Below are 21,574 nucleotides of genomic sequence, written 5' to 3'. Positions count from 1 at the left end.
CTGACTTTATTTCAGCTCTGTCTTTCTCCGGGGAAATTGAGGATAGCTGGATATGTTAAGTAATGGGATGGGGGAATGCTCTCGTAACAGCACATTTTTTTTGAGCTGAAAGCTGCTCAGGTCTAAGGGAACTTTTTATTCCTGGTGTGATGTTGTTTATTTTGGTTTTAGAGTTGCCTCACTCTCAGTAGCAGACTCAGATTGATAGGAAATGTGGTTTTTCCTTTCCCAAGGCATAACAGCAGTGGAATTTCCTCTACTGTCACCTTGAAGTAAGAGAAAGGATGGATGGCTGTAAAATCAATTCTTGTGTTTCAGTACCAGATTAATAGGAATGCATTTATTACAGAGATCAATCTTGTTTAATGTTTACTTCTTTACTGTGTTTTTCAGGTGCTGCTAAATCCAGTCCAGCTTCTAAACCAGGATCAACACCTTCTCGCCCGTCTTCAGCAAAAAAAGCTACACCAAGCAGCTCAGCATCCAAATCAGATAAAGATTTGGAAACTCAAGTCATACAGCTCAGTGAACAGGTAAATTTGCTTTATGCACAAATGTAGATGCATTCATTGTCACAGGCAGGCATGAAATCTAATATTGTCTTCTGATGAATGATGCTCTTCAGAATTACGAAGGGACAAAAAGTGGAAATAGTTCAGCTGGAAAGAAATAAAAAAATGAAGAGATTTATTGTGAAAAATAATGTCTGGCAGAGATGACTGATTTTTGCCAGTATTTTTAAATTATGATTTTAGGAGTGACGGGTAAGTCTTGCTGAAGCATGGTAATTTTATTAGATGTTGAAATATATCTTTTATTTCACCTGGATAGGAAAAATCCAAGTAGTGTCTTTGCTCTTGTGTACTACTAATTTGAAATAAATCATTAAATGTGCCACTGTGGAGAAAACAAGCCTGTTTGTCATCCCAAGAGATGCATGGTGTTAAGAGATTTACAGTTAAAGTGAGACTAGAGCATTGTGCTCTGCTTTCTGTAAGGAAAGTGTTAAAGATGCTAACACACTCTTTTCATTTAAAAATGCAATCTACCTTTCTGAGAATACTTAGTTATATTATAAATAATGTTTTGTGATATAATTGAAAAAATTCAGAAATTCTGTAATGTTAGGAATGTAAGGGCTTCACTTTTGTTTATGCTCTGGAGCTTTATACCATTCTCTCATTTCTGAACTGCAAGAGTGTCTGCACTGGACAAGAATAAATACCTGCATCTGGCTTGAGACTGTGCTGTCAGAATGGTGTGAATGCCACTACTATATATATGAGGCCTGAGCCCTATATTTGTCCTGGGTGAGGGAAAATGGAAAGGAAAAAACTTGTATTTTAGAGCTCCTGGCAGCTGCATTCAGGAAGCAGTCATTATTCTGGACCAAGTATAATTTTCCACAGTTAAAGGCATTTCAGCTTCAGACTTCCATCAACCTGAGCAGCAATGATTTCAGTTTGTTGGGGCACTGTTTGCAAGTTTTTGATGAGCTGTACTCTGAAAGGTGGTGGATGGATAGCCACATCCCAGACATGGTGTTCTGTGGATTCAGGGTATCATTCTGAGCAGCAGAGAGCACAATGGGATCCTCCTGCTTTCCAAATGGGCTCTAGATTGTTGCTGAAACTGAAAAGTTTTTAAATGTTGCACAAGGAATGGATATATATTTTTTTTATGGAATCCTTTTTTTTTAATCAGTGTCGAGCAGAGTTCAAATGTCAACTTAATGCAACTTAAACCACAACATTTGTACTCAGAAGTCAGAATGTGTTTGCTTCAGGAGGAAGAGTTGGTTGGCATCTGAGCAACATAGAAACATTTGATCTTTACTGAAACAGACAGTCACTATCACATCCACTGCTAACATATTCCTAGCATGTTCCATGTGTGAAAACCTTAAGCTTTATATACAAATAACCCTGAAGGAAAACATGACTTCCCCCATCACCGAAGAGAAGAAGAAATTTTGAGGATATGAAAAACTGATTCCTTAATAGCTAGTTTTTAATAGACATCATCTAGCTAGAATGGTCTGGAAGCCTTTTTTTCTTAATGCTGACAGCATTTGGTATCTCATTTCCCACTAATGGATACTTGTAAACCGTGGCTGTGTTACACGAGCCAAAAAAGCTATGCTGCAAGCAGCTCTGAGCCAGGTTTTCCTGACCCCCAGTGTGAACATGCTGCAAGAGCCAAATTGCCTGGTTTTTACTACTCTGCAGCAGTTGTGGAGATGAGGCAGCAGCCACCATTACTGTGTTTGTGTTTCTGTGTTGATTATAAGTAAGAAGTGCTGAATTGTGTCTTGGATATCAGAGTCCTATGTGGCTCTAATTGTTTTTTCATTCCTTTCATAGATAGCAGTCGAGGGAGATGGAAACATCTGAACTTCCATGCAATTGGTAGCAGAAAATTTTAATCAGTGGGGATGTAACATGTACACTATGTTTTACCATAGTGTAGCTTAATGAGCTATTAGTAATAATTGTAAGCATCCCTAACATTTGCCAGTTAATAGCTCCCTACAATCTTAAAGTTTCATTTAAAATCATCTTCAAACTGTGCCAGTAAATTAAACTCCAAAGTTAAATTCCAAGGAGTGTCACTCTGCACTGGAACTTGATTGCCCACAGCATTGAAATTACTCTCTCCCAAAGAGTGTCTGAGTGCAGCTGAGGTGACAACACAAACCAGGGGCTGTTGCATACAGAGAGGGACTTTTACAGGTGGAGAATGGTCCCAGGAACTATTAGCTGTGTGTTGATGTACATGTAGTTTCCGAAAACAGCATCATTGTGGCTTTTTGCCTACAGTTGGGCCTAATCTGCAGCCTGGCTCTGCAGCCCTGTGAGTATTCATGCTACCAGTGAGTGCCAGCAGAGAAAAGTCCAGTCAGTAGGAACTGCTGCCTTTGCACCCATTACCTGGGCTGCAGAGGGGTGCTTTCAGTCCAGAAATAGAGCATGGGAGCTGACATGAGCTGTTCCTCAAGTGTCAGCCTTCTGGCATGCTTATGGAAGGGAAAAGTAGGATGCAGATGTGCAAAGTGTCTGAGGAAATATGGATGCACATGGCACAGACAGGTAGCTGGAGCTGAAAGGAAGCATATCTAGTTTGGTTATAGCAATGTTTACTATATACACTAGTTAATTAAGTCTGTGCATATGTTTATATAGTTTAATGATTTTGTTTCTTTAAACAGCATGAATGTGAGAGAATGAAAACAGGAGAATGTCTTCATAGTAAATAGGTCAGAAGGGGAGATAGTCTCAGCTATTAGCTGCCAGTTTTTTGGCTGAAGTTCATTGTTTTCCCAAGCTCTAGCAAGCACAGGGCAGGAGATCTGGAAGCAGTTATATTCTTATTCTGGCTGGATTCAGGCATTGCTCTCAAGCAATATGCTGTGGCAGTTCCAGAAGGCACATCCTAAGTATGAGGTCTTCATCTGTAGACCAGAATATTGTAAATTCTTGTTTCATTTTGCTATTCCTACTTTTGTAATAAAATAGTTAATTTTAAGGTGACTGGTCATTGTATCCATAATGGATTCAAACTATCAAGAAAGACTTGAGTGTCACACTTAGACAGCTGGTCAGAAATGAATTAGTGCATAAATGAGGTGCCCTGAGATCCTGTTCTGGTAACAGGTCAGTTCTGCTGCTTGATGCCTTTGAGAGTGCAATGAAAGGTCAGAAAAAGGCATCCCTTGCTCAGCAGTCATGGAAAAACAAACTGAAAGGATTTAGTAGGCTATCAAAGCATTGTTTGAACTCTCCTGGTATTTTTACTAGTGAAGAAAATAAATTAACTTGCAGTAGAACTGGCAACACAGAAGTTTCTATTAAATTGTATTAGTTCACTGAAATGTAGTCTGATATGATTTAATTTATTTAGCACGTTTTATTTAAAAAATCATTTGTATAATTGCAGGATTTAAAATGTGAGTGTTTGGTTGTAATTGGATGTGATTGTGGTCAATGTGTTTACTGTAGACAGCTTTATCTGTGATTATTTCTGTTGGTTTTTATGCTGCTGTCCTCTGAATTTCTGAATTTCTCCTGATTGCGTACACCCCATTAGACAGAAGTTTATATGTTATGCTCCCACAAAACCTCTCTTTTTAAAATATATATGAATAAAACTATATTGCAGCATCTGTTGTGATTTATCCAAAGCCTAATCATTAACAGCTACATTGCCCATGAATTATTTGCAGCAGTCCTAGTGGTGAAATTGAGGCTGACAGTGTAGCTTGAAGACTCTTGTGAACAAAGTTGCAAGGAGAAAGGTACTTGGCATTTGAGAGAATTTGTTGGTAGAAACAGCACATCAGTCAGAGCAGGTAGCCCGTGGTGCACCCAGCCATGGCAGCAGAGAGCTGAAACACAGGTTTGGAAAATGTGGTAAGCGAGGAGGCAGAACAGTAGAGGTGACAACCAGCACAGCAATAGCACATTTGTAACTTGACGACCTTTTCATTTCCTAACTAGACTATTTCCCTCCTCTGCTAGTTCAATGTATTTTTAGGCAAGGAGACATTGTAGGTTTCCCAACAACTACACATTTGTCCAGGCAAAATAATGCAAGTTCTGAGCTGAAGGTTTTAGTAATTACCACTACATGACATTTCTGGCAATCCTGTTAGGAGACATGGCTTTCCTGATTTCCTCACTGCTGCTTTGAGCTTCAGTTTAAAAGAGTGCTGAGAAAATTGAACTTTAGGGATCAAGGTTAGGATGTATCCAGAGGAGTAGTGGGGGAGCCTGATTCTCTGTGGGGTAAGGTTCAATTTAGCACTGCAGAAAGAAAACTGGACTTCATTTCAAGCTATAAAATCAAATATGTATTTAAGATTGTTTCACATACAAAATTTTAGACTGTGTTCTTTTGTCTGTAGTGCACCTCAAAACTGATGCATCATGTCTTGGTTTCTATGCAGGTACATTCATTAAAACTTGCACTTGAAGGTGTGGAGAAGGAAAGGGATTTCTACTTTGGCAAATTAAGGGAGATTGAACTTCTCTGCCAAGAACATGGGGGAGAAAATGACCTTGTCAATCGGCTAATGGAAGTCCTTTATGCTTCAGATGAACACGTAAGTTGAAGCTTAATGGGTTTTATCTCAACAAAAAAAGCTTAATTGCATAAAATTTTATTGGTGTAGTATTGGGTCATATCCTGTATTTAGAACTGCAGCTAGAATTCCTGTGACTCCTCCCCAAAAAGGAGGTTTGCATTGGAAATTGCAAACAACAGGCTTTTTAGCTTGAGGAGAGGATTCAGGAGGTTTGTTGCTTTTCACTGCTTCAGTGTAGGTTTTGTATTCTGGGTTTGCTGAGCTTTATCTAAAAGGGGAGTGTCTCTTTCTCAATTTTAAATTGATTTCATATGTTTCTGAGCCTGTATTGTTTTTTTCATCTTCCCCCTATGTGCATGAAGTCTTTTACTCATGTCCTTTAGTGTGTTGAAAATCACAAAAATTCTGGCAGAGATGCTGTTTGCTGTCTACAGCTGTGAACCTTCTCTGGCCCATGTGTTGGAATATGTATGGTGCAGGTTGCCAAGTACATAATTATATCTACAAAGATAATGCTCTTTAGCATTTTTTATCCTGTTGCTATAGGCAAAATTCTTCCTTGTGCAAACCAAATAATCCTCTATTAGCAAAATTTCAGAAGTGTATTGTCTGCAAGATTAAGCAAGAATCTCATTGCCACGTAGACTTAATGTTGCAGACACTGAACAAAGCAAGAAGCTGCAAAGGGTGCTGGTTAAATTCCTCAGAGACATTCAGGGATAATGATTCAGTGGAGATTCAGCTGAACTACTCCCATTCATGTTAACTAAATCCCTGTATGGATTGTACTGACAATTGACCCTTCAGGCACCAGTGGAGGAAGGCTTTGGCTCCAGAGTGTACAAGCACCAACTTAATCCCTTGGCAGCACTGTGGTACCATAGGCTGTTCTTACATCTGCTCCCAGAAAGCTGTTGCAGCAGCATCAGCTGACTTAGTTTTATATCAAAACTAGTGCTGGAGGAACTACTAATTCAACATACTTTGTCTAAAAGAGGCCAATGTAGGGCCTAAGTGTTTGAAAATTAGGTGCAAGAGAACCTCAAGTTTGAAGCTAACAGGTGCCACTGCTCAGATAAGAGGTGACAAGGGAAAGAGGATTTGTTCAGCAGTGCAGAGCGAGTGCTAGAGAGTAAAAGGGGGAGGAAACCATTATTTTCATAGGAATAAACAATAAGACAAATTTGCCAGGCATGTGATAACAGGGTAAAAGTGTTACATATATATAGTGGTCAGGGAAAATGTCTTCTGGATTCAAGAGCAGTGATTTATTTATAAAGCAAAGCCAGAAAAATCCCTCTTCTCCCCATACCCCTACCACATCTATCTGTCTATTGGCTTGAATAGCAGAGTGGTTCCACATCAAGGAATGCATTTGTTACTTTTCCTTCTGCAGTTTTCCTTACTGGCAGAACATATTACAAAATGTTCTACTTCAGTCCCTTTCCCAGTGTTTTATCTGCTTCTTCTCTCCAAGCCTCTCTCTGTTGAAATCATCATCTGTGCCTGCATGTGAACTACATACAACTGTGCTTTCATCTAAAATGTGGTTGCTGTTGGAGACTGGGTGTGTCACTGCAGCAGGAGGGCACTGCTCCTCCAGAGAGGAATGCAAAATTCCTCACACAATTTTTTTGCTCCTTTTGGTGGGAGACTTGATCTCCTCAGCTTAACAGATGGACTGTGACTTGCTGAGGAAAGACCCAAATGCATTAGCACTAAGCCAAAGACTGTAGCTTAGTACTGATTCAGATCCTGCCTGCTTTTTGGTTTTGGACTTCACTCTCTTATTGCCCTGCTTTGCCCTTCAGATCTGGGGTTTTTTTTTTCTCTCTGCCTCTGTAATGAATTCGTCCTAAGTTAAATTCTTTATCTTGCAGTATTTTGCAGGTTAATCCCTTGGTAAGAGCAGTTAGGCTTTCTTAGTCAGGCCATGAGGCTGTTAGGTGAATTGTGTGCAGAATGATTCAAAATGCAAGTGTAGAATTCAGTCCCTCAAAGAATCATTTCCCAGGTGTTTGATTATTGTAGTATTGCATTGAAGAGATTTTGATCAGGTTCATGTCTTGGGGTGGGAAGTGGGGTAATTATTTTTCTCAGAATTTCAGTTTATAGTGTAGTTTCAGTCATGTCACCTCCTAAGCTTCTGTTTTGCTTAATTCAATAGGAACTAATTTTGTAAGACTAAACATTTTCTTTTTTCTTTTTCTTTTTTTTTTTTTTTTTGCTTCATTTTGGTGAGTTTGAGCAGTGCAAATATCAATCCAGTTGGTTCCTTCTCTTTAGAGCCTTTCTTCTCTTTTCCCTATTATGGTTCTGCTTAAACCTCATCATTATGTCTCTGCTTAGGCAAGAAGGATATCATATCTTCTACATGTCATTTAACATTTGCCTGATCAGTCTGTAGACCTTTGTAATTTTTAATTATGAATTGGTCATCTGTAATCCTACTCCTTCATCAAAAACATCAAAGTTACCAGACAACAGTGAGGGGTGGAGAGATGTGGCCCCTGCTTTTCAAAGTCTCAGGTCACTTAGAAAAGCTTTTGCTTTCCTGCACAGGCTCTTGTGGTTCAGTTCATGTAGAAATTGGGAGAATTGCTCATGTTAGGCATCTCACTTTCTCTGCTCAGTTTCCAAGAGCAATTGCTCAACATGCAGCTGGTTTGGTGACTCTCTGCTCTAGCAGCTTCTATATCTACTGCTACTTTTGGAAAAGGCCCCCACCTCCCCAACACCAAGTTTTCATAGTCTAACTCTTCAGTCTACAGGCACACCTAAATAGCTTGAAGCAGATAGATCTAAGGTCAAAAGAGACCATCTCTCAACTAGGGAGACAGAGATGACCATGGTCATGTGGCTCAAGCCAGAAATAAATGCTCTAAATAGATCTTCCACTACTTTCCTTATTAGGGGATGCTGTTCAATGAGATTCCACAGTCCCAATGTAATTGGACTCTTATGGTTCCCATTTCATGTATTTATACAAGCTGTATATACTGAAAAACATGTCCCAAGTCTCAAAACAACTTCTGAGGTAGTTACATTATCAGGTTCACTATTTCCATCAAAGATAAACCTGGCAAAGTAGGAGCCACCACTCCTCTTCAGAGCTGTGGAGTAGATTCCACTCCCTGTGCTTAGAGGCTTTTCCCATTGTACGGATGAGAGGAAAGCACGCACATGACCCATAAAGTCTGCACAAGTGGGCTTTCTGACAGTGCATCTCATCACCCACAGGCCTGTGGAACATGTGCATTCCAGAGCAGGTCACCTCAGCACAGAAGGAGGGTCAGGACAGATGGGGTTAGGGCAGCATCACTCACTGCAGCTAAAGAAGCTTCAGTTTTCTCACCCTGCAGGGCAGGGTCACGTTCTCCCAGCTGTCAGCTCCTCCCTGTGAACCTCCTGTTCTCCTCTGCACATCCTGCACCCTTGCAGCCCATCACAGGAGCTGCAGTTTTTAGGTACAGCTCACAAAACTGTTGTGACATGATGTACCTACTGTGTGTAATAAGGGCATCATTTCCCCCAAGGGGCCAAAACGTGCTTAACTTCAGCTGTCCTGACTGATGTGTGACTTCTACCTGAAAATGGCACCTGAGTGATAGAAAGCTTGCTTTCATTTGAAATTGGGCCGTTCCAAATGTTAGGAACCTTATTCTGCTTTTGCCCTTAGATAAGTATTTTACTGCCAGAAGGGAATTAGTTTGTTTCATAAGCTGCTCTGACTATTGTGGGGAAACGAAAATGATGGCCTTCCTTTTCTTTTGATTTTGCTTCAAATTTGAAAACTTAGCAGTAGCAATTTGTTAAAGTTTGTTGTTCAAGCCACTTGCTTCTAACAAAAGTTAGGCAGCCAGGCAAGTTCTGCAGAGGTAGCCCACTGGGGATGCTGGATTTTGAATGGCAGCTCAGTGTGCTGGAAAAGTGTTTTCCTTTGGAACTGCCTAGGGCAGAGCAGTACTAATGCAGGGCAGAGCATACACGAGAAGGATCTCTTCAGTGAACCATGCTGTGGAAAGATGGAAAGCACTTGAGAGGAAAGCTGTAAATGCAGCTGTGCTTAATAGCAGTCCAGAAGGGATGCTCTAAAAGTCAGCCAGACTTTTTGAGCTCAGATAACATTGAGGTCAACTCAGGATACTAGGCCTGCTGCCTGTAATTGGAAAGTTGTTCATAACTGGTGTCACCTGCAGCGAGGATACAGCCTTTCCTTGTGTCAGGGATTCATCTTCCAGTGGGAATGTATATTCAGAGAGACGGCTTTGGATAAAACTGAGCATAAAAACAATGGGAAACGATTACTTAGTAATTAGTGCTTTTTACGGTAGCTCTATAAGTCAGTGAATACAGGGCTCTTCCCCTCAGGCTTCCCAAGAAAATGTGTTTGCAAGTCTATGGGATTGGCATGGGAAAAGTAAAAATTTTGGGAAAGTAATATGCCTGACCTCTAAAAGGAGGCTATGTTGAATTTTCCAAGCAGGTGATAGTAAAAGTGTCTTGTCCATTTAGTGATCTAAACCTTGAGAGAAGGTTGTGTGAAAACTACAGCAGACAGGTTCAGAAAACCTTGGACAAGCTGAAAATGGGCAGATATAAGGATGCTGTGGTACAGGATCTAAATGTTGGCATATCACTGTCTAACTGTTCAAAGTGTTCGTTCACTCACCAGAACAGATAACAGATAGCAATGTTGAAAGCTGACTTTTCTTCTAGGGAATTACCAGTACTGCATATGCCTCAATTAGAAGTACAGAAAGTACATTTCAATATAATTTTATGAGATGCTGCTTTCCTCAGGTAACAGCTCATTTTGTACTTCCTTGCATGAAAATTAAGTTTTATGCTACAGTGAGCACCACGGGGCAAGATTACGTGAGGAATGCTTTCTGCTGAAAAGTGTTTTGGGATCTTTTTCTCCCTACAGGAGAGCCACACAGATGAGCATGAAGGTGAAGAGCAAGTCCATGAACAGCCCCAGCAGCAGGATGAGTACTGACTCACGCAGCATCTCTGACAATTTTCGTTTTGTGTGAGAACTTTCTTCTGGAGAATGGAACGTGTGCGGCCTCAAACTTGAAATCAGTTCACTCCCAGTCTGCCATTAACATTTATGTACCATAGTGAGTGCCAGCCAACCACTGCATTCTGTACCAATACTTTGCCAAGATGCATTTGCAGGCGTCTTCTTTCAGTGTATCTTCCCAAGAGGTTGTAGGGCTACATCACCTACTGTACATCACTGCAACGTCACCACTTGGCTGCTTGAGATTTGTTCTGCTCTTTAAAAATATATATATTTATTTTTTTTCTTTTTCGTCTTAAGTATGATACACTTGTAACTTGTTCTAACATATTTATATTGGCATTTTGTGTGGCAAGGAGTTCTGTACCACTAGCTGTGTCTCTCACTTTGTGGTGCTTTTGCATTTTCTAGTACATCTGCCTTGGGGCATCGATTTGGCCAAACAGTTGAAATAAAGGGATACAGTGGATGTCATACTCAAGCCATAACGATGAGGTTGTGTTGTGGAGGAAAACGCTTGTGTTGCTCGCATTTATTCCTTTCCTGCCTTCACAAATGGAAGGCAGAGCATCTGTTTCACTGGGAGATTTAAACCCCTGTTAGGAAGCTTGTTAGAAAGCTGCATGGTATGTTTTTTGGCTGATTTCTGGAGGAACAGACATCCACCTAAGCTTTTTGAAAACCCTCCCAGTTTCCTAACTAGTCAATAGACATTTCCCAGCTTTTCTTCCTTTCTGAGGAATCCAGTCCCAGCCTCCAGCTGCAGCTCTACCTCCACAGAGCTCAGTGCTGAGGGAGGAGAGAAATCTCCTTGACACAAGTGTAGCTGCAGGACACAGTCTGTACCATCATCCTTGGCTTCCCGCTTCTCAGAAAAGGAGAAAGTAGGCCACACATTTCTTTCCACTTTCCTTCCCCCTTCCACTGCCCCAGCCATACAAGTCTAGAAGACAGAAATTTGGTCACTAGTGCAAAGTATGGGGGGAAGCAGCAACAGCACTGGCCCTGAACCGTACCCCAAACTCCCCTGTAAGTGGATGGTGGACACTTCACAAGTTTAAGGCTGCTTGTAAAGCATGGAGAAGCAGTGAGGAGTCCTCCTGGAGACAGGGCACACATTAGAGGGAGACCATTTGACTGAGGGTACAGAGCTGGTTCTGCTCTTGGCTGGCCTTCCTCCTTTAAGGCCAGTGTGGTGCAGAACCATGTGTGCGCTGGAGATTCTGCAGTGGGAGTGTTCCCTTCCGGTGTGGTCCCATGGCCCTGTTCTAAATGATGGTATTTTATAAGGAGAGGTATCTTGAAGTATAAAAAGCATTCCTTGTTCTTCTCCTACCACTGCACATTGTAGTCTCTCTGGTTATTTAATGCCTGGTATTCTTGGTCTCTCCCTTCATTTTCTGAGTTCTGGTTTGCTGTGCTGATTTAGCAGGTACGTGGAAGTCCCATGCCAATTGGCATTCACTGAAAAACTCCACAGCCTATTGGGCAGCTAAATAATTTTAGGTGTTTGTAGGCTTCTAAAGCATTAGGTCCCCAGCTGTACTTCTACAGAAAGGTTTCCAACACATCAGCCCCCAGGCACACACACATGCACATGCAGTTTTCCATTCCTAATCAATCTTCTGCAGCTAAGTGGCTCCTAGTTAAATGTGAGAACCCTGCTGTTGTATTGCACCACCAACAATATATAAAATGCTGTTGAGCACCACAACAGGTATTTCCAGTTCCTTAATCCTCCCCCTGCACAGCAGAAGAGTTTCTGGACCCTGCAGGCTGAAGTTTTCCCAGCCCTGCATCCAGTATTGACCTCACATCCTACCCAGTGATGAAATCAAACTACTGCAACCTGCAGGCCAGCGCTTTCCTCTCCCTTCTCAATTGGTTACAAATAAGGTCTAGTTTATAAAATCATGTTTTTTCCAAAGTAATTATTTCCAAGAATCACCACAAATGGGGGAATTGTCATTTTTGTTGTATTTGTGTTTATTAGAATATATGTACTTATTACAATTGTCATTGTAATAAACAGTAGTTCTTCATAATACTGTTGAAGAGCAGTTACTATTTTTTTTCCAGACTCCAGAATGTCCTTTAACCTTTATGAGATCTCTGAATGGGGCAAGGAGTTTGGGATCAGGCTATAAACTTAAATTCATCAGCGTACTGGAGTTCATCCTTCTGCCAATACTCAAGCAGGTGCATGGAGAGCACTTCAAGGGAAAACAGTTTTCTGAAGGTGCAAATGGTTGGGGTTGCTGAGCTCCCCAGACAGTTCATAGCCAGGCTGTTGTGCCTCTCTTCTTCTCTCTCTTTTGAAGCACATATGAAAAAAAAAAAATTAAAAAAAGCTGAACTTCATTTCCTGAAAATTCCTTGCATCCTGTTTCTGATCTGAGGACCATAGCCCTGTCACTGCTTGTATCAAGGGGGGAGTGACTGATGTAGGGAGCCAGGGCAGTGAAATTCTTTGGGGGCACCAGAAATGTGGCTGTGCTGAGGGGAGAGCAGTGTTCTGAAAGGGGAAAGATTTGTCCTTCCCCCCCACCCCCTGTGAGTAACCCATTATTCTGTTATGGTTTTAATATGCATTTGTAATTACCTTTACTAAATAGCACACCATAAAGCTTTGGTTATATATTAAATGTAAACTGAAAGGAATGTAAACATATGTATTGTTAATTATAAATAGATAAGTAATGGCATAATAGATACAAAAAAGTCTTATTCAGATGTATCAGTCATTTTACATTATCCACAAACTGTCGCATGATAGAGTAGATTTTTGTCTGAATATGTGAATAACTTGACTTGCGTTTATCTTTTTACATATTTAATAAAAAAATATATGTTAAAATCTGTCCAGCTCTAGAGACTATTCAGAACATTCTAAAAAAATAATTTTCTGGATCAAATGCATATTTTTGATTCATCAGGGGCTGCATATGGGAGCAGGAAGAAAAAGGCAGCTGCTTTAAAAACCCAGAAGTCCACTTATGCTGTGTGTGTGGATAGCACCTGTTTCCCCAAGAGCTCAGCAACTGTATTCCCTTTTATAAATCAAACCAGAAAATCCATGTATGCCTGTATGTGCATGTAAACAGCACATTTTTCTTTATGGTAAATGCATATTCAGATTTTGGAGTGCTAACTCCCTTGGGTATCAGTCTGAAGCAAAACTGGCAGCAGCCAGGAGGCCAAGAGAGCACTACAGAAAGGTACCCAAGCTCCCAGTGGGCTTCCTCGCAGGCCAGGTATTCAGGGATGAATCTTCAATGCAGTACCTAAAATCCACCTAGATTTTAGATTAAAGTATGAGGTTTTGTTGGGAGAGAAGGGGGAAGATTCATTGTAGTTCTCACAGCTCTGGTCTTTTGTAGCTGCAGGAGTTGCTGCTCAAATGCAGGAGTTCTGAGCCTTGGATCGGGACCCTTTTCCTCTGTGCTGAAGTGACCGTGTTGTGAGCCACCAGCCTGCACCCCACTGCTCCAGGTATCCCTGGGCCTCTGACAAAGGAGGGGAGGACAAAGCAGAGACCAGAGAAGCCATTTCCAACCCAGGTGTTCAAACCTGGGAGAGCAGCTCTTGTTTAGCTGCTTTTCGTAAGGCCAGGAGGAAGGCATCTCCTTGGGTTAGTGCAACTGCTCTGAAGCATAAAAAAAATTATATATTTTCCAATTCAGGTAGTTGAAAACCTTCTGCCATAATGTGACCCAAAAAATGTATTGTTAGACTGTTAGGTCATCTACATACCCGACTTTGCAAAATAAATCTGTGACCGTACAGCCCTATGAGCAAAAGCATTTTTCTTCCTATTCATTGAACCAGTTGTCATCTATGACAGCTAATAATTCAATAGACACACTGTGCAATACATGATCTCTTTTTATACTTGTCTTTATACAGATTGTAGTGATAAATTGCTTTAAAGAGGAAAAAGAAAGTTATTTGCCATGTTTTCATGTAGAAGGTGAAAAAACTGGCCGGAGATTAATGCCCTTTAAAAGTGATACTCAGTTTCTCTTTAGTAAGGTACAAGTGCAGGTTGTGGTAGTTCAAGTTTTATAATTTCATTTAATGAATATTTCAAATACTCCATTTCAGTGCCTCAGATTGCACTGTTTCTGTGACCCTTATTTCCAGCTGTTTCCTAAATAAGTGCAAGACAGATGGAAAAAAGAAGCCTGTCCATGGAGTTTCTCCTTATGACCACATTCAATTTGGAGTTATTTTTGTTTATTGTTTCCCAATTCTTTTCTCACCAGAGTTTCCTCAATGCTTGTGATGGAAAGGTGAAATACAAAGTGCCCTTAAAAAGCAGGTGGGACTTTTGTGGCAGTGTATCAGGTATGGATGTAGTATTTAACTTCATCAAATGTTGAGACTGCTGGGTGTTTGCAGCAACAACAAACTCATCACTCCCCTCCAAATACAGTCAGAACTACCTTTTTTTGGCAAACCTCATAAAATAAAGAGACTTCAGACTTACTCCAGGGGAGTCCTGGGGCAGTTGGGAACGCTTCTGTGGACACCCCATGTTCTCTGGGCATCACACAGGGTAATGGCCTGGCTCTTGGCAAGACCTCTGATTCTGCATTACAGCAGGACCTGTCCCCTCTGCCTGACTCACACCTGGAGCTGCTTGAAGTGTGACTCACCTGGTGTTTGTTTGGGGGGTGGGACTCTCAGTGTGCTTGTTCAGTAGGTGGAACATGGATTCTTTCAAACCTGAAGGGACTTTCCAATATTTCTGCTTTGTGAGCAGGGGAAGCTGATGTGCAAGCTTGTTCCCTGGTGCCTGTGCTAAGGGCTGCCTGGGGAAATCAGCCCTGCTGGTGTTGTCATAGGGCAACTGCTGTAACAGGAGGTACCAGCTTAAGCTGAAGCTGCTCATACAACTTGCCAGTGGCTCAGCTGAAAATATAATAGGAGCTACTGATGTAAGGGTAAATTAACTGGGGTGTAAAAATGATCAGGCTAGTGATAAACCCACAGAAATGGTCTAAGAACTGAAAAAGATGAAGACTCAGCTGAGCAGCTCAAAAATTGCATTTCCATCTGGCTTCTGGCAAGTGAGATGGTTAAATAGTTAATAAATGTGCCAGGCTGTCAATCACATCCTTCTGTTCTTACCTTGGGGAAGTGGACAGATTGTTTAATTAGTGCTTCAAGGCCACAAAAGCCCTCTGGCTAGGGCAGCTTATGAAAAGACATGAAACTCAAATTCTTACTCCGTCTCCAAGGCACACAGAAAACCCACGTGTATTATAGATGAAGGGAACAGTTTACATCTGCATGCAAACATGTAATGTTTTTTAAAAAATTTTCTTGTTGCTTTTTCCTATGGCGTTTTCCAAAACCACAAGAATTTGCTTCAAGCATACAGGCAAATAATGACTTGTTTAGCATTTTGCACTGGTAGATGATGTTGGACTGAAACTAGCTTTGAAGAGAAATATGCAAATCTTTGAAGGTTTGCTGGCCAAATTTATTTTCAGCTGTTTACCTTTGTAGGCTATATTGTTTGTTGCTACTGAAATATAAACAATGTGCTTGTTACTGCCTAGAAAATAAATAGAAGGGCCAGCTGCTGCTGTGTTAAGCCTACATTTCTGACAGGTCAGCTGAGACTCAATGCTGAGAATGGGCAAAAAACTGTACGTTTCAAAAACACTTTACTGTACCCATAGCTTTCTGAGCTCATTCATTGTCTTCACACATTCAAATGAGGTGAGGAAAAGACTAAATGTGCATAAGCCTTTCAGGAGGTTGTGTGGAAGAAATGAGCTATGAGAAAATTAAATATGGCAAATGAAGCAGGCACAGATGTGTGAGTGGGAAGGATGCACAGGGAGGGTTTGCATTGCTGGGGTCCCACTGGTGACTAGGCTGTGTAAAACCGGTGCTGGTTATAAACCACCAAGGATCTTGTGTAACCCAGCATGCATTTATCCAGGACTTTGGACACAGTGGTAAGGCAGAGGAAGACAAAAGAGAGGCAAGTAACATGGCTTGGTAAGAAGAATAAATATCAACAGAACAACTTGGTAAAGTTCTCTGCTGGACAGGCATCTTCCTCTGAGATGAGACCTCTGGCTGCATAGCTCATTGTTGCAGTGGTTCAGATATCTGTACTATTCTATTCTTTGGTTATTTTAATCAGATTCATTCCAACTATTTATCACATCAGAAGAGCTGCAAATCTCCATGTCAAGTGTTCCAGTCTGATCATAGTGCAGGTGTTCAGTCTTGGACGCGTTTCTTCAGGGAGAAGATGTAAATGTTCAAGTGCTCGCTCAGCTGCCTACCCTAAAGAGAAATCAGAGATTAGCACCCTGTTTTGTATCTGCTTCACAATTCACTGCCTCTCCTCTCCCAGTAAGAGTAGGGGAACCCAACCACAGTCCTCACGTACTTGGGGATCCCTGAGTACACGGGGACCTGTAAGTATTCAAACATGACAGCTGTTTTCCTTACATTCCTCTTGCAACACACTGCTGGGAAGTTAAATGGCTACAGACTGGATTCACAGGTGACATAAGCTGTGATGGAGCTGGGCCCCTCTGTCAACTGTGAATTTTGACCCGGTATTTCCATTCTGACCCTCACCAACAGGTCCATGTCGATGCTCAGGTAGACTCTACCATGCCACCAATGTCTGCTGACAAAAGGCTGCTTTCAAAGAAAAATCCTTACATCCCACTGCTGTGGCTTAAATAAAAGAACACTGACCAGCTCCCTCTGAAACGAGACCTTTACCATGCAAGATGTTTTATCTAAAAGCTCAAGCCTTTAAAACAGTTGCTAAAGGATCATTTCACAATTTAGAAAAGTGGGCCTCAACAAAGTAAAAATTTAAGCATTAGTTCAGATGACAGTGACAAGACTGAGATGTAGCAGACACAAAAATGTGCTGGTAAGATTGAATGAACTGGAAAACTATTCATGTCACCAGCTTGAGAGATGCTAGCAGAGGGCCAAGAAAAAAATTGGGACAGCTATTTTGCCTGCAGATTCAAAGCAAAGTTGACCTTATTTTATTATTTCTATTTATGTCACTTTGCATTTTACCTTCCTATTTTTTCAGTCAAGTGACCTTAGGAAGAAGAAAGGCAAAAAAAGAGAGGTGGATGCATTCATGCCTCATGGGTTGACTGCTACGTAAAACCAGTCCATAAATATTCTAATTCTGATGGGCCTAAAGCTGAAACCAGTTGGCTACATTGGAATAATTCAAGTCACTGAAGTTGCTACCTATGCAAAAAGGCATTGCCTCCTGCAATATAATGGTTTGGTTTTTTTAACTTTAAACTAAATAAAACAACACACAGGACTAAAAGAAAAAAAACCCCAAATGTAAACATTCAGATTCCCAGACAATGCCCCAACCAGAAACTGTTTCCAGACCCCTGTGCTCACCACGCAGACGCCGTAGTGCACGTGGGCAGCCGTGACCAGGGTGGTGAACACGGCCAGAACCGCTTCCTCCATGGGGCCCAGCAGCCCCGAGATGGCCGCGTACACCACCAGCGCCAGCGGGAACAGGAACCAGTGGAACAGCTCCGGCCGCGTGCTGCTCATCTGGCAGATGATCACCTTGCACTGCCGGAGCAAAAGGGGCCAGGTGAGAAGTGCTGGGCCAGCCCCGAGGGTCTAAGGGAAAGTATTTCCATTTCCTCCGCGGGTTGCTTTGGGTGAGAGGGAAACAAGGCCGCAGTTCAACATGGGGCTGGTTTCTGGTGAGAAGGCTGCTTGTAGGCACACACCTTTGTGCCTCACTGGGTCCTAGATGATATTACTGCAGTTTAAAATACATCTGTGGAAACCCAGAGCACCAGGAATATTTCTGTGTCTGCTCGGAGGTGCCCTGACCCCCAGGGGAGCACTGACTTTGACCCTCATTCATGGAGAAAGTTTCAAGACTTCAAGATAGACTAGAATCCACAAAAGTGTGAAATAGATTATAGAGAGTCGTGTAGGTGTATCACTTGGTGAGAAATGTAGATTTTGGGATTTTTAGTACGTTGTGGATGGAAGTAAGATAGAGGGCACAAGGTTTCATCCTGGGTTTCTTCTTCATCCTTCTTCTTCCTTCTTCTTCATGGGTTTGGGTGGCATTTTGTAATTGGGCACGAAAGTCCGCATTGCGGGCTCTTTGGGATCAGTTATTGGGTTAAAAGGGAAAATAATCTAGGTGTCAGCTCTTAATTGGATAGTTTAGTCTTAAAAGACCTTGTAACAAGAGGTTGTTGGCCATTTTGTGCCTTCTAATGAAAAGCTGCCAAAATCACAGTAGTGAGATTGTTTTACTGCTAAGAAATAATAAACACCTGAGTCCCAACATGAACTACCATCTCAAGTGCCTTCAATCCAGACTCAGAGAAACCAACAACTGGTACCCCAACATACACCTTTTCCTGGAGACAGTGTTCTGATACACTTGCTAAGTGGAAGCACATCTTCACAAAAGGGGAATTTGTTTGCCAATTTATGATTTCACAGGGGCTCACAAAGTTGTGATCCCAAATCAAATGTGCCACCACCTAATTAATACTGTGCTGGAGAGTGTGCTGGTATTTTAATCATGCAGCCTGACAGAAATATCTTCTGGTTCATTGTATAGAAGGGAGGGAAGACAATATACGACATTTTCACATCCTCTTTCTCTTTTCTAGCACTCCTTTGTGTACTAAAACACCAATTTCTTGGCTCAATCATGGCAGTGGGCTCCCTAGAGATGCAGCTGGGGGCCCAGAGAAAGGGATCCCACTCAGAACGGTGGAAAAAATGAATTTATGGTGCATGGTTTAACTGAAGACAATTAGTTTAATTCTACTAAGTTCTGGAAACATAATGGGACTAATTCACTTGAAATTCAGTATTTTAAAAGCAATTAAGCACACCAAAGTGTTTTGTCTGGCTTAGACTCCTTAAGAAATGTGTCTCATATATATCATGCCCATTACAAAAAAGCAAAGGAATTTAGGCACATCTGAAATATTTTATTGATTTAAGTTTCACTCAAAATTGAAATGTGGTTAAAAATAGATTTTATGTATCCTGAAAACAGCAGAAGAATGAAAAACTCATTCCCTGTGCAGTGCCTGAAATCTTATGACAGCAGCAGTAGGAGTCTGACCATAGGAAAGAAATACTGGCTTTACTGCCTGTGCTGCGGAAACTGAAGAATGCAAAAATAAACCATGAAAAAATAATTAACTTTGAATAGTGGAATAAGCCTTTGTACCTGACGTTAATATTTTCACTTCTATTCTCAGTATTGATTGAGAATTTTTTTAATAACACTGGTATTATGAGTCCTTTGGGAATCATTCCAGAGGGTAACATAAATTGCTAAAGCAATCTATAAGCTGTAATTTTTCTGCCTGCATAACTGAACCTGACCATAGGTTGGATTTCACATTGTTTTAAACCATTGTTATACTTACATATTTGGGTGACCAAATACATGGTCAAAGGCATGAGAAGTTCTAGATACTGGAAGTGGGATGGCAGGTAGAGAGCCATGGTCTGCAGTTTGTGGTCTGCAGAACAGGTAATGGAAACCCAATGTGTCAGGCTATCATGGAGAAGAAAAATATTGCCATGACAAGCCTTCCTCTGATGCTGGGGGAAACATGTCTAAGGAACCAGAGAGGTGAAAGGAAATGCAAGCTTGATTTTCAACTTCAGAATGTTACAAATTCCAGCTAACACCCATACATTTTTAATGCTTGCTTTTAAAATGTTAAAATGTTCAGCTAACATGCATACATTTTTAATCCGCACGGGCCTCCAACACTGCAATGTATGTTTTGGGAAAAGAAAAAACAAAGCCTGAAGAATATATATTGCACACCATCACTGATAAACTGCAGCCTGTAAAGAAACCTCTGGTTTGCCTTACTATTTTTCTTCTGCAAGCATCCTGCCACAATCACTCTTGGTTGGTTAAGATGTATGTGCAGAATGTGCCATCTGCCAAACTCTGAAAGCAGTTTCCCCACTGGCATGAAGCAATTGTATTTCTCATTTTGGAATCTCCACTATTCTCTTAAGAAAAAGGGGTAGATTAGGTAATGAATAATGCATACAATAAAATACATCTGAAAATCAACTCATTTTTGTGAGATTAAGTCCTTAAGATGGAACTGTTTGATTTTGTGACCCTCAGAAATGTATATTTATAGGATACACCTAACAAACATCACAATTAAAACTTTTTTTTTCCATTCCTGAATTAATATTTCTACAGGATCTAGTACTTTCTCTTTTAAAACCTCACATTTTTGAAGATGTGTCTCATACTGTAAGACACTTCTAGCCTTCCACTTTTTAAAGTGGATGTAGCATTGCTCAATGGCAAGATTTTAGATGGAGTTGGAGTCTATTTTCCTAAGATGACACTAGTCACTATCCTCTAGGGTATTTTTGCTTAAATGCAAGAACACCTTTCTGCTTGGCTGCTCTCCTGGCTTCCCCCAGAGAAGAAAGCCCTGGGTTACCTGCAGGGCTCAGCACCACTGCCTGGCTGCCCCTGTGCACAAACTGCACAGAGGTTTGTGTTGTCCCTTGGGAATGAAAGGGGGAAACTGGTCACCATGACATGGTACAGGAGAAACTAATCTGTGAGCAGAGAGCCATCACAGGCCCCTACAGCTCTTCACATCTTCCCCTAAAACATGCTGTCACTGATACAGCCTTTTTCTGAATGGTGAAGGGAAAATGTGGGACCAGCTGAACTGCAGGATACAGGAATGCATGGACCACAGCAATGGACACAAGAGCAGGGGAAAGCTACAAACCCTCCACTCTGGCTAGCAAATCTGTGCCAGTGCTGACCTTTCTTTTACTTTGACAAATCTCCCGTTCTGCCTGTATGCTGGGGAGTATCTGTTATATTTCTGGAAGTAAGGCATCCCTAGGGTTTTCATAAACCCTCAGAAAACAAACCAGAACCCTCACAAAAGTGTTCCACTGTGGCAGAGGAGGTATTTCAGTACTGAAGGTGTCCCCAGTCCAGACAGGTGCTGTGGTGTATTTTTATGAGACACAGTGTAACATAGAGGTAGAAGAGCTGTGTGACTCTGCTACTCTTAGCTACATTTTCTGCTCCCTTCTGCTTATTCACAGAAAAGCAGAAAGCCATGTCTAAACAATACCACCACCTCAAATATACTTACAATAACATTTGAGAAAGCAACCCCAACCATCCATAAAAACAGTCTGGGTTGCTTTGCTAATATGTTGCTTGGAGATAAAACCACCCAGGCTGTAAGAAGAATGAACAGCAACAGAGGTGACACAAGAGGTAGCAGTCCTTCATACAGAGAATCATTCTTCAGTGTTTTCTTTAAATGTGCTCTGGAAATAAATACAATAGTTTTGTAGAGAAAGTAATTTTATCCATTCTATTTCAACACAGTAACCTCAAACTCTTGACCAAACTCAGCCCAAGAATT

General features: G+C 41.3%; 2 protein-coding genes across 6 annotated transcripts in view; one reads left to right on the top strand and one right to left on the bottom strand.

The window, feature by feature from the left end:
- Window positions 1–12,157, top strand: part of MAPRE2 (microtubule associated protein RP/EB family member 2) — a 70,763-nt gene extending 58,606 nt beyond the window's left edge. For 3 of the 5 annotated variants that reach the window (XM_054284720.1, XM_054284721.1, XM_054284723.1), the window contains 3 exons: window positions 394–533; window positions 4,946–5,101; window positions 10,014–12,157. In XM_054284720.1, coding sequence (XP_054140695.1) covers window positions 394–533; window positions 4,946–5,101; window positions 10,014–10,085 — 368 coding nt within the window. In that variant the 3' untranslated portion in view covers window positions 10,086–12,157. Of the gene's footprint in view, window positions 1–393; window positions 534–4,945; window positions 5,102–9,802; window positions 9,887–10,013 lie in introns of all 5 variants that reach the window. The other 2 variants (XM_054284722.1, XM_054284719.1) reach the window with 1 other exon arrangement.
- Window positions 12,158–15,400: 3,243 nt separating this feature from the next.
- LOC128942363 (ethanolaminephosphotransferase 1-like) overlaps window positions 15,401–21,574 on the bottom strand; it is a 54,462-nt gene continuing 48,288 nt past the window's right edge. The window contains exons 8-10 of the mRNA XM_054284787.1: window positions 21,296–21,476; window positions 17,532–17,714; window positions 15,401–16,421 (exon numbers count right to left, since the gene is read on the bottom strand). Coding sequence (XP_054140762.1) covers window positions 16,356–16,421; window positions 17,532–17,714; window positions 21,296–21,476 — 430 coding nt within the window. The 3' untranslated portion in view covers window positions 15,401–16,355. The remainder of the gene's footprint in view (window positions 16,422–17,531; window positions 17,715–21,295; window positions 21,477–21,574) is intronic.

Source organism: Melozone crissalis, unplaced genomic scaffold (assembly GCF_028551555.1).
Source record: "Melozone crissalis strain CALT ecotype California unplaced genomic scaffold, PUWL_Pcris_2 ptg000042l_1, whole genome shotgun sequence".
In the NCBI taxonomy this organism is placed as follows: domain Eukaryota; kingdom Metazoa; phylum Chordata; class Aves; order Passeriformes; family Passerellidae; genus Melozone; species Melozone crissalis.
The sequence above is the reverse complement of the archived record's forward strand: the minus strand, read 5'-3'. Positions and strand labels throughout refer to the sequence as shown.